The sequence below is a fragment of the Pseudorca crassidens genome, chromosome 2 (assembly GCF_039906515.1).
Source record: "Pseudorca crassidens isolate mPseCra1 chromosome 2, mPseCra1.hap1, whole genome shotgun sequence".
Lineage (NCBI taxonomy): Eukaryota > Metazoa > Chordata > Mammalia > Artiodactyla > Delphinidae > Pseudorca > Pseudorca crassidens.
In genome coordinates this window covers 81,578,599-81,591,138 of record NC_090297.1, presented here as the reverse complement: position 1 = coordinate 81,591,138, position 12,540 = coordinate 81,578,599, and the positions used below count along the sequence as shown (strand labels likewise).

General features: G+C 34.4%; 1 protein-coding gene across 6 annotated transcripts in view; it reads right to left on the bottom strand.

Annotated features, from left to right (window-relative positions):
• Positions 1 to 240: 240 nt before the first annotated feature.
• MTF2 (metal response element binding transcription factor 2) overlaps positions 241 to 12,540 on the bottom strand; it is an 88,063-nt gene continuing 75,763 nt past the window's right edge. For 5 of the 6 annotated variants that reach the window (XM_067726914.1, XM_067726913.1, XM_067726911.1 and 2 more), the window contains 6 exons: positions 11,022 to 11,192; positions 8,524 to 8,583; positions 6,996 to 7,101; positions 6,830 to 6,882; positions 6,613 to 6,717; positions 241 to 4,867 (listed from right to left, as the gene is read on the bottom strand). In XM_067726914.1, the coding sequence (XP_067583015.1) occupies positions 4,510 to 4,867; positions 6,613 to 6,717; positions 6,830 to 6,882; positions 6,996 to 7,101; positions 8,524 to 8,583; positions 11,022 to 11,192 (853 nt within the window). In that variant the 3' untranslated portion in view covers positions 241 to 4,509. The remainder of the gene's footprint in view (positions 4,868 to 6,612; positions 6,718 to 6,829; positions 6,883 to 6,995; positions 7,102 to 8,523; positions 8,584 to 11,021; positions 11,193 to 12,540) is intronic. The other variant, XM_067726910.1, reaches the window with a different exon arrangement.

Here is a 12,540-nt window from a genome sequence, read left to right as displayed (position 1 = left end):
CACATAACAGCATGTAAATATTTAAAAATTCAAACGTGGTATTTCTCCAACAAAAGTAAAACATTTGAAAAACTTAATTTCTTAAAACAATTTTTTTGGTGAGCTAACTTTGAACCTCTGCTTAATAGAAAAAAATTACTTTTAACTAGCTGCTAGATATTCATTCAGATATTGTCAACATTTTTTTCTTTTCAGTACCTAACACAGTTAGTGATGGGTTAAATAACCTTGAAAACTAAATAACAAAATATAAACTAGCTTTATTTAATTCTCCAAGCTCAGGTCACACACAAAAGCACTTAGGATCAAACATAAATGACATCACAAGGGAGTTAGTAGAAGCCAATACACATGTGCAGACCCACCTCTGACAATGTGAGTTCAAGACTGAACAATCAAAGTCCTCCAGAACATAGCTATACATTTGCCACGGTTTCACAGCACTGATCTTAAAATTATTTTGTGTATGTTCCTTTAACTCAATGTCAGTGCTGCTCTTGTGATATTCAAGAAAAGTCAACGAAAGTAACTCAATACTAAGGAATAAGATTTTTGTCAGGTAGAGCTGAGTGAGCTCTGGAGGGCCACAAACCATTATCTCAGACTTTTTTGGCCCCCCCTCCCTATGCCATAAACCAATTTGTGCCCATATTCCCCCCCACTGGGAAAGCATGTTATAGGATAGGGGGAAGAAAAAGAATCAAAACCTTTCGGTAAATAAAAGGAACAGAAATTAAATTTATGATTTTAAACAGGATATAGTTTTACTTTATGCAGTAAGTACATCTTGTCATCTATGAAGGTTTTATTCATTTGTTTGCTTGCTTAAATCCAGTGGAAAACTTTCTTGAACGAGAAATCACATTCCTTGAAGATACTGCAAAAGTGAGGAGTTATTACTAAGCATCTATGCATCATCTCCAACAAAGAGAAAATGCAAGGGTTAAGAGCAAAAACCACCACTCCCTGGTGGTCCACTGGTTAATACTCCACCTCTGCTCCCAATTGGGGAACTAAGATCCCACATGCCACATAGCGAGACCAAATAAAAAAAGCAAAGAGGGATTTTGTTGGGTAGAAGTGAGGTAAGGGGAGAAAATAAGTGAGCTGGTTAATTTGCAGCCTTATTCTAATTTTAAATATAAAGAGAGCATAATATTTTGATCTAGTTATTGCTCCAAGATATTTTGATATTACGACTTAAAAGTTACTTGCTCCCATCTACTTGTTATTTAGTGAGCCAGTTTGCTTTCACAACGTCTCCCACCTCCAAATTTATATCAGACAGATATCTAGTTTCTTAATTGCTACTAATTATAAAAGAATCCCATGATAAAGTTCTCACTTCACATTTAACTGTCAAGTTTTTATTTCCCTGAGGAAAGAACATGACTGATCAACTGCCACAAAAGAAACTGAAGGAGACTTTTGGGAGTATATTCATAGAGGTACTCAAATATAATTAAAAAGGAAAACTTGCCCACGCAAAGAAGGCATTTTTACTATTTCCCAACGTTGTACAGACATCTTCCTTTGCCATTACATTCTCATTCAAACAACTCTAGAACCAGATTATAAAAGTCTGCTATAACTATACAAGTCAGATCAGGTTCCAACCAAAACTTAATAGTACCTAATAAAAACTCAATCAAGTAGCCCAAAACACAGAATTAGTTCTACACCAACACTAACAGAAATCTTAATACATACACAATAGAAACCAAACATACCTTGCAAAATAAAACATGGAAAAATACCCTCAACTCACATATCAGTGAACATTCACTTCTGTTAAACATTTAGTAACAAAATATATCCAGCAAGATCTGTCTTCATCACTCCCACATTAGAATCTATAGAATAACTCTGATAGCTCATATTCTGATCTAGTTTGATCACCTAAAGGCCTAAGAATCCATATTTACCCATGACTATGAGTGTATTTATAAAATATATTTGTTTTGAATAAAAATGGAATTAAAATGAATAAGGTATATTATTTTCACATCTTTTCTTTCTGTAGCCTGGGGCAAAGCTTTTCAGGGGAAAAAAAAAAAGGAAATCCTTTTACATGAACCCTGACACCTTGTATATCCTTAAGAAGAAAAGAAAACACAGTTGAAAAGTCTGAATTTTTTTGAAGTTTGGGGACAGGGTAGATACAGGAAGATATATTGTCTTTCAAGTATAAAGTGTACAAGCTGCTAAACATAGTTTACTTCTTTACAGGATCATTTAAGATGAACATTCAATAATTATTAATATTTATTTGGGGGACAAGTGGGAAATGAAAGCAAAGTTTTATAAAGATTAATTCAAATGAACATATTTACAATGGAACTAGAACTCCTTGTCTCCCTGGCTAAATAAAAGCCGTCATCTACTGCACCAGTGTGTATTTTCAGGCAAATACAGAAGCAAAACTCATTAGCTCTTTAAAAAATACACACATTTAATGTTGGTCTGTTTTAATCTAAGTAAAGCAATTCCAAAAATACAAACTGAACATCAGAGCCATGTGAACCACCATGATAAAATAAAACAAACATTCACAATAATTACGTCTAAAGACAGTTCAGCTTAATAAATCATCTTCCAAGTATGCTAAAGAAAGAATTACTAAAAATACTGCTGGTGTTCAGTTAGAATTAAAGGACTTTGGGAAAAATGAAATAATATGATACACGTGGAGTGAATAAGGTTACACGGGATTTACATTTTCCATTACCCCTAGATATAAACAAACATTCAAAATCAACACAAACTCTGTGTGTTATTCAAAATATTGCAGCTGCAGGAAAGGCAACTTTAAATTAATAGCTAGGGGAAAATCAAGTTTTGGTGGAGGTAAACAGAAGTGACAGTTCTTAATTTGCACTTTTGTAAAGCTCATTTATACCTGGCCAACCAGGAACCAAATGCAGGACTACGAAGTTCTCTGCTTCTTTTGGCTATAATGTGACAAGAAAAGGTCATCTTTTGAAGATGCTTAAAGAAATAAAGCAACTTTCTTATAAACAGTCAAATAATCAATCAATGGAATAAATAAGTACTAACCCACATTTTTAACCGCTCTGTAATCACTACACTTTACATATTTTTCATTTTGGTGGCAAATTCTCCAAATTTTAGGCTAAAATCCACCAATCACTTTTAAGAGTAAAATGAATAGCCACCAAAATAAGAATATTCTTCTGTTTACTCTTTGGCTAAAAAAGAAAACAAACAAACAAAACAAAACAAAAAGGAACAGAAGACAGCTCTAACACTGGTGCTAAAAGAAACTTGTTTTTCTTTTTTTTTTTTTAACACATGTAAAATAAAGTTATCAATTTAAATCTTGGTATGCTGTATAAAAACAAGAGGTAATGTTGTAATAAAACAGCAGTTGTCTCTGCAGGCAACATACTGTTTGTTAACCCTGTGCAATAAAATACTTTGTTCATACTACACTTATTCAACATGACTAACAGTTACTACAGACATTTCAGGAATCTTCACGGGACTCCTATAGACTTACTGTTAAAACTGAGAGACATTTACAATCATAATGTGCCATGAAAACTTGAAAACGTTACTTCTAGTAGGAGATAATATTCATACTATTTGAATTTGTTTTAGGTACTGAACAGCTGAGTTACAAGGACTGAAAGTGAAAAGCATTCGAAAAAGCCCATGAACACTGTTGTTCACACCCTTCTTCAGAACACACTAAACTTGTCTGACACATTTCTCTTCATACATAGCAAGCAACAGCACCCAATAAAAGCCTGAGAAGAAATGCTGCTGTGTAAATACTGCAACTATTCCTGAAAAAAGAATTATGGGATATATACTCCAAAGCTGCCCATTCCCATAATTTGTATTGCATAGGTCACATAATCAATCACACACATATATATACACACGTGTGTATATATATGCACATGCAAAGAATATATTAAGACGACAATGAAGTCTAGTCACAGAGCAATTTACAGGCTCAATATATTTTTTACACTTTGAAAGAAAATTTCAATATTTTACAGTCTTTTAGTAGGCATTATATACACTGCACTTTATGAATTCTAAAAGGTATTGAAATAAATTTTTTCCAACATTTTGGTAACAAAACAGACAATGTTTCTCCAAATACTTGTGCTATCTATCTACATGATAAGTTTGCTCTGATAACCACTAACCACAAAAACTGACTCAATGGAATAATTAGAAAAATTATCTAACACCATGCATCGGTTTGAATCATTTTTAATATCCTATTCTAGAAACATTCTACAAATCTTAAGATTTAAAAAATTAAGTCTCTGTTCTGATTTTTAAAAGATATCTTTTTATGACAATATCCATAACATTGACAAGTACATGTTAAGGCTAGTATTATCTCCTTAAGTGACTTTTTTTTTACCTTTTTTTTTTTTAAGAAAGATAGTAAAAGCCAGACTCCTTTAGGGCTTTGAACTGTACCTACAGAAAATGAGAGTGCAGTGAACATAATGTTCAGTCCTACAGTCAGGATGCAGTTGCTCCTTCCCATTCCACAAGATACTGCACCTTTCCATCAAGTGTCACCCGACGAGCCAATACTCGGTATTTTTCACCACATGCTATTCTACCTGCAGCACCAAAATAACTGGTAATGGAGTTTTTTAGATGATTGAGTTGTAACTCCTGATCTGCTAAGTTATTCAAAATCTCTGTGTTGAGTTCATCAAATTGGTAATCTTCTTTGCCTTCATCATCCTTTACAATTTCTGAGTTCTGAGTCTGGAGTGCTCTTCTTGGAAGACGACCCCTTCTCCTCCGTAAATGTGGTATTGCAGCAGGCCAAGATCTTCCTGTACGAGTTCTTTTTCTGGAGTCAGATAATCTATAGAACAAACAAGGCCACAATTGTCTACACTTGCTGACATAAAAATCAGCCAAATCAAAACAACAAATGCTATATAAAATGGATTATCACTCGCCTTCATTAAATTCAATCACCTTCTTGAGGCTGACCTTTGAAGAGCTTTTCTTCCTTAACTATGTACTATTAAGCTTAAAAGAATCAGAGGAAATTTTTGATTTATGAGGCCAACGAGGCAAATTCTTACCAAGAGGATTTGTAAGTCAGGTCTTGTCAACGTTTTTATCATTAAAAAGAAGACAGTTCATTCATTCATTCATTTATTCATTCAATTCAAGAAACATTTAATAAGCACCTACTACATACAAGACACCTTTCCATGTGCTTAAACAGATGGCAGAACTAGTATAAAGATTCTCTTCGTTACTAATTCTAGGCCTACTGTTAAGTAAGAAATAAGCCTAAACTAGATGTCAGGGTACCTTGGGTCTAGCTCAATATGATATCGGCCAAATTTAAATCTCTTATCCTCTGTGTTCTCTTAAGTGAAGAGATTAAGTGAAGGGGTTGAACTAGACAATCTTTGAGTTCAGAAATATAATGATTTTATAAAATAAAGTCAAAATATAGCATAACAGGGGCTTCCCTGGTGGCACAGTGGTTGAGGGTCCGCCTGCTGATGCAGGGGATGCGGGTTTGTGCCCGGTCCGGGGGGATCCCGCATGCCGCGGAGTGGCTGGGCCCGTGAGCCATGGCCGCTGGGCCTGAGCATCTGGAGCCTGTGCTCTGTGGCGGGAGAGGCCACAGCGGTGAGAGGTCCTCGTATCGCCAAAAAAAAATTAAAAAAATAAAATAAAATAAAATAAAATATAGCATAACAGCTAAATTCAAAGATTTTATAATCATACTGCCAAAGTTAAAATCCCAGCTCTGTATACTTGCTAATAAACATGCCATCTTGGGCTTGTTACAAAAACCTCCTAAGTCTCAGTTTTCTTATCTATAAAATGGGAACAACTCAAAAGATTGTTTTAAGAATTAAATAAGACGATGTACCAAAAAAAAAAGTATGTAAGCTTAACACAATGCTTGGCAAGAGGCAAAAAAAAAAAAAAAAAAGCTCACATTATTATTATTCACAATTCATTTAAAAATGAGTTACATTTTAAGCCTTTAAATACTTAGAATTTTATATAATTTACAAAAGCAGTTTTTGAATTGTGAACAAAAATTAAACAAGAGGAAGTATAAAACCTAGAAGCTCATAGCTCTGGCCCCAAGTAAACTAAACTTTTCTTACCTGATACATCAAACTTCAGGAAAATGTTGCCCTTCTGAAGAGTTAGGTTAAATAAAATATTAGAGGGGAAGTCTACTATTGATAAAATCCTGAGTTTAAAATCCTTTTATTAATAAAAGGATCTGTGTTCCTGATTCCAACTTATTAAAAAAAATATCCACACTTGTATATTAGAAGCATAAAAAGGTCTCACAGAAAACAGCACACCTATAAACACCAGGATACCTCTTCTCTGTGTACATAGCAAAATTCCTGACAAATGTGAAAATTTTAATGTCTGTGCTCTGAAAAGCAAAAATATTCAGATGAATATCAACAACCTAAGGAATCAACATATAGATTGCTTCTCAAAAGCTGAAAGACAAACTTGTAACACTTTCAATTGCTAAAAATTTATTTAATAACCACTTTACAAAGAAAACGTCTACAGGAAAATTAGTCAAGGATAAGAACATAAAATATCTACCCATAATGCCTGGAAATACTAGACGAGGTAGTTTCTTTTGCACTGGAAGCACCCGTGAAATCCACATCTGAGGTATTGGATGAATGTGCAGTTCCCTCAGTTCTCCTGAGACAAAAGAATTTAAATGGTATAACGACTATATTACATAACAGTAGAAATATTAATTTCCCCCCCAAAAGAAAATTCCTAAGGTAGGAGAAAATAACTTTCTATTTACCCTATAGAACAAGGTAAATCCAAAGTAGGATTCTCTGAAATTGATTCCTTATCCTGGAAAATAAAAAAACACACCTAAAGCATGGTTTCTAAAGTAAAGATATTAGTTTCTCAGTAATTTCAAGTAGACTTCCTCTCTGAGAACATATGCCAATATATCCTCTTACCAAAGGTGGCTCAGCAGTCTTCTGAATCATTTTTCTTGTATATGGGCCAGGTGGACGACCTACAGACTTTTTCTTTCCTTTTTTTTCTATGCCATTGCTTACTTCCCTGAAACATAAAACCATTTATGTATTTAACCTCTGCACAAAGAAAACAAAAAGACAATGGACAATATACACTATCATAGCTCTACTTATGTGATAATTAGATTATACTTATATTTTGACATTAATGGTAATATAAAAACAACAAAGTTAAATCTACAAGTTTAGTCAAGTTCATAGATAATACATTCTAATTTAAATACTTCTTAAGAGATATTTATATACAAAAGGTTTAAGAAAAAAGTTCTCTAATACAATTCTGAAAAATACATACCACCTAAAATTTTTTTTAAAAAACACAAAATGAAACAAAAAAATACTACCATATTAGATGGAAGATTCAAAAACTCCTTAAAGTTCAATTATTTCATTTAGGTTGTTACTATGTAGGTACTTGGGGGATGTTTCAAGAATTTACTATACTAAAAGTGATTACAAATTTAGTAGTTAACCTCATGGAGCCAGGAAGTATCTATGTTAAAACAGAGTAGGTATAAACAGGGACATCCTGTGGGTTCCTAAATGATGCTAATCAGAAAGAGAATGAAGCCCGGGGTGGGAGAATGTAAAGGAAGAAGGAATCCTTCATACTGGGCAGGGGAGTCATTCAAGGACAAAATTAGAAAGATCAAGAAAACCATTTTTGAGACACAAAGGCAAATATCAAGCAATAGGAAGGGGAAAAAAGCAATAGGTCAAGAACATCTCTAATTAATAGAAGGGAAGAATGGCAAATATCAATACACAGAACATCCATTTCATTTATGCAACAAACATCTCCATATAAAGGGGATACTAACAATAGGAATACAAAGACATTCCCTGTGCTAAGGGTTCACAATATAGTTTGAAGGTGACAAATGTGTATACAAGCAGGATAATAAAATGGTTTAAGTGCTATAAGAACATTATCCAGGAACATTCAACTTAAAAACAAGGTAAAGGAACAATATTATATAATAGGCTAGAAAGAGGTGACTGGAGAAAACTAGGAAAGACTATCCCTCCACACACCAAACTAAGGTTGGGGAAAATAAAAGTGGAAATACAAGGAAGGAGAAAGTAGAGAAGCATAACTAGAACTATAATCAAAAGTTTCAAGGATAAGATGGATGGGGTATACATTTTTTTGTTTTTGTTTTTTGGAAAGATGATCACCATTAACATTTATAAAGGACCCCTGGACTAAAGAAAGTACACTTTAGTCCAATTCATACATAGGTCCCAGAAGAAACTGAGAATACCTTTAGAGAAAGTTAAACCATTACCTGGTGGCATCAAAAGAAAACCTTATAGCTACCACAGACGAAGTGTCCTATCAAAATCATGATAGGAATGAGAAAGATTGTGGAAATCTTTTTTCTAATTCATAATATAAGCAATTGTTAGCAAAAGATTAATGATAAAATTTGAAAGTGATACATGCCGCGGAGCGGCTGGGCCTGTGAGCCATGGCCGCTGGGTCTGCGCGTCGGGAGCCTGTGCTCTGCAACGGGAGAGGCCACGACAGTGAGAGGCCCGCGTACCGCAAAAAAAAAAAAAAAAAAAAAAAAAAAAAAAAAAAATTGAAAGTGATAGGAATAAGTATTCTTTCCTTAAGAAAAAACAAACCCTTAAAGTAGTATCTACTTAATTACCAACTCAAACGGATATAAAGCACTGTCAACCCTCTGTAATTACATTTTCTTATTCTCCAAGATAATTATCTCATAGCTTGTATTTGCTCCTTAAATTTCCCTCTCAGCTATCTTTCCCTCATCATTTCACTGAGAAAACAGAAGTTACCAAGCAATAACTTTAGTCATCTTCCAAATGCTAAATCTAAAACAGAACCAGCATTTGTACCCATCTTTGCCTTTTACACCCCATTTCAACAGAAGGGTGTAAGTCCTCCTATCAAAGGCTACTCCCACATTTAGGCTCTAAATCCTGTCCCTTTTGGCTTCTCAAAGACTTTACAATATCTTCAGTTTCCTCCCCCTCTCCTATACCACTCTCTTCTCCACTGACACACAAAAACAAGTTACAATTATCTTCTATCTATTAAAAAAAAAAACATCAATTGATTCAGCTTCTGTTCCCTTTACAGTACAGTAAAACTACTTCTGAGAGCTGATGATACATACCCTTTTCCACTTTCTTCCTTCTCTTTCAGAATTTTTAAAGATTATTTCCTTTTTTTCCCCTTTTCCTTTATTATCATCATCATCATCATTTTGAATCCGCCCATGTCCCTTATTGTAGGAAAAGCCCAGTTTTGACACGTAAATTGGGCAGTGCTGGATTCGATCACACTGACCCACTCCCATCTGACTTCTACCTTTACCACTCAAGCAGACTTGTTTTTGTCAAGGTCACTAATAACAGAATGTTACCTAATCCAATGAACATTTTTCTCTCATCTTAACCTGCCTCTCTGCAACAACATTCAGTAGTTTAATACACCCACATCTTTCTTGAAATACTCTCCTTCACTTGGTTTTCATGACATCAAACTTTCCTGGTTTCCTCCTATTTCACTGATTGCTTTCTGCTAGTCTCCTTCATTTACTTCACTTCTTTCAAAACTCTAAAAGATAGCAGGACATTATTCTGGGCCACATTCTCTTCTCTTCCCCTCTCTCTCTATTCTCATGGCTTTATAAATCAGCTTCAAAATTTATTATCATGTGTCCTGACCTCTCCTGAGCTCCTGATTTACACACCCAACGGCCTATATCTAACATCATCACCACTTAGATATTCCTCATAAGAATCTCAAACTCAATGAGTATGAAACAGAAGAATGCTTTATTCACCTTGCCAAAATCTGTTCTTCCAGATCTTGGTAAGTTACACCATCCACTAGTTGCTCAAGCCAGATATCTGGGCATTGTGTAACTTAATTTCTCCCTTCCTTTCAGAAATTTAATTCATTAGCAAAGCCAGCAAATTCTGCCTCCAGTGGAGATCTTGAATCTATTTTCTGTTTGACTGCTACCACCTACACCTACATAAGCAACCATTATTTATCTCTCACCTAGAAAAGTGAACGAGTCAATTTTTTCTTGCTTCTATTCTTACCTCTACTGATATCTGTTTTCCAAACAGCACCCAAAGAAGTATTTTTAAAGGATAATTCAATCTGCATACATCTTTAAATAGCTTCCCATTATTCTCAGAAAACAACCCAAACTCCTTATGAGACCTACAAAACTCTGTATGACCAAGCCCTACCCAACGTTTCTAGCACCTGATGCTATTCTCTAGCCCTCAATCACACCTCAGTAGCCTTCTGTGAGTTCCTAGAACATGCCTCACAGCTTCACACTTACTTTTGCTACCTGAAATATTCTTCCCTTTGTTCTTCACATTGTTAGGTCATGCTCATTCTTTAAGTTTCAGCTTAAATACCATCTTAAATAGGCCTTCCTTAAGCCTCCTTCTTAAAGTAGACCCCTACATCTCTATCCATCCCAGTACAGTCTAAATCTGTTTGCTATTTCCTAAATGGTACTAGCATGATCTGTAATTATTTTACTTGTTTATCACCTTTCTTCCCCACTATAATGTAAACCCCATCAGGGCAGAAAGAAAGTCTCATTTGTTATTATATCTCTAGCACTTAGACAGTAAGGTGCTTGATAAATGGAATGAATGAACAAACAAATGAGAAATGAACAAACAAATGAACAGGCCAGTACTTAAGCTGTTTGCTAACAAAATCAATAGGGCCTATTCATGGAAAGCCTTAGATCTAAACGTAAATAAATAAACATCTAGCATTAACTCTTTGTACCTTGTCCAAGCAAGAAATTATAAACAGGAAAACAAATCAGGGTCACTGCCACTTGTACTTTCAAATATACTAATGAGACTAAATAACACACATTTTTAGTTACAAATAAGCTAACGAGAAAAACTAAGCCACAGATCAACTTTTACCTTGAATCAGATATAGGTTTGGATGCCTTTCTGCCTTTAATTTTAAATTCATGGGAAGTTCCTTCAGGTTCTTTCTCTGCTTTGAAAGCCACATTTGGTGGCACAGGAGGAACACGAATTCGCAACCCAAACAAATGCTTCTTCTTCTTTATTTCTTTCCCAGACATAAACCTAAATTTTTAAAAAAAAGTAACTAAAAGTTTAAAAACTGAACACATATACATGGCAGACCCTAAGTTATAACTTTCAGATATAAAGGCTTTACACATGAAATCCACCCAATACTAGAAAAACTGACTTTTTGCCCCTTGCTTTCTTTGATTCTTATCTGCTCCAGAGCCAGTCCATAGTAGGATATGATGGGGGAGTAGGAGAGAGGAATAGTATCAGAAGGGAGAAGAACACATGTCCATTTTTCTTTTTAAAATATGGCATCTAACTTTTTAAAGTTAGAATGAAGAATAGAGAGTGGTGTCTTTTTAGTTCCAATATGTTTCTCCATATTTTTAGTGTCATCTGTCAAAAACATCTCAAACAAGGTTTAGGAAAAGAATAATTCTATTTCAGAGTGGATCTGTGAGGAAAGAAACCCTGGCCAGAAAGTAATCAGTGAAAGCACTGATAAAGAAAATAGGAGACCAATCCTAGAGGCCCAGAAAATAAAAGGAGTGTCTGGCATGTCAGATCTGGAATTGGAAATAACCTGGAGCAGAGAAGTGACATTTCAGTGTGGGCCTGAGTTTCTGAAAAATATGCTCCTTAATCCTTTCCCAAAGTCCTTAGGGTCCTTATTCTAAAACACCCTCTTAGCTCTACTAGAGCATGCCTGGCCATAAAAACCACTACCAAGTGCTTACATTGTTCTTCCACTTTTATATAGGTTTGAGAAAGGGGAGCTCCCATTTCTACCATAACAGGAACAAATGTATTTCAAGCACACTAAGTTGGATTACAGAATTCATTGTCCCATAAAGTATTTTTACAGCACTGTAACTGCTCGTGGCTTTTTGAGCTGGCCTAAAGATCTAGCCACTTGTAATCGTAACATTTTTTAATGAGGAAATGTTGCTAAGTTCAAAAAAAGCAACTTGCTACAAACAAAAATGTTATAATTCAATAGTTGGTTGGAACCAGCATATACATTTAAAAAATTATTTCTCTTGCATTTTGAAAATATTTTTAAGAGACATAGATATGCTGGTGTAAAAAAAGAAGAAGGGAAACATCTATACAAGAATGTATCAAACAATGTAACTTAATTATCAAAAACTTAAATCAAAAACTAATACTACTATTTATCAAAATACTACTAATTATCAAAAACTAATACTACTATTCTCTAAATGATGGCAATAACTAAACTTAAAACCACAGAAGACCTCAATCATTTAAAAACCCACATTCTCTATACTATATCCCCCTATCTTTTGCATATTCCTACCAGCTAGCAAGATTTTATTTTACTTTCAGTAGATTAAATTATAAAAACAAGTCATTATTGAGTATGCTTTTTCAACTG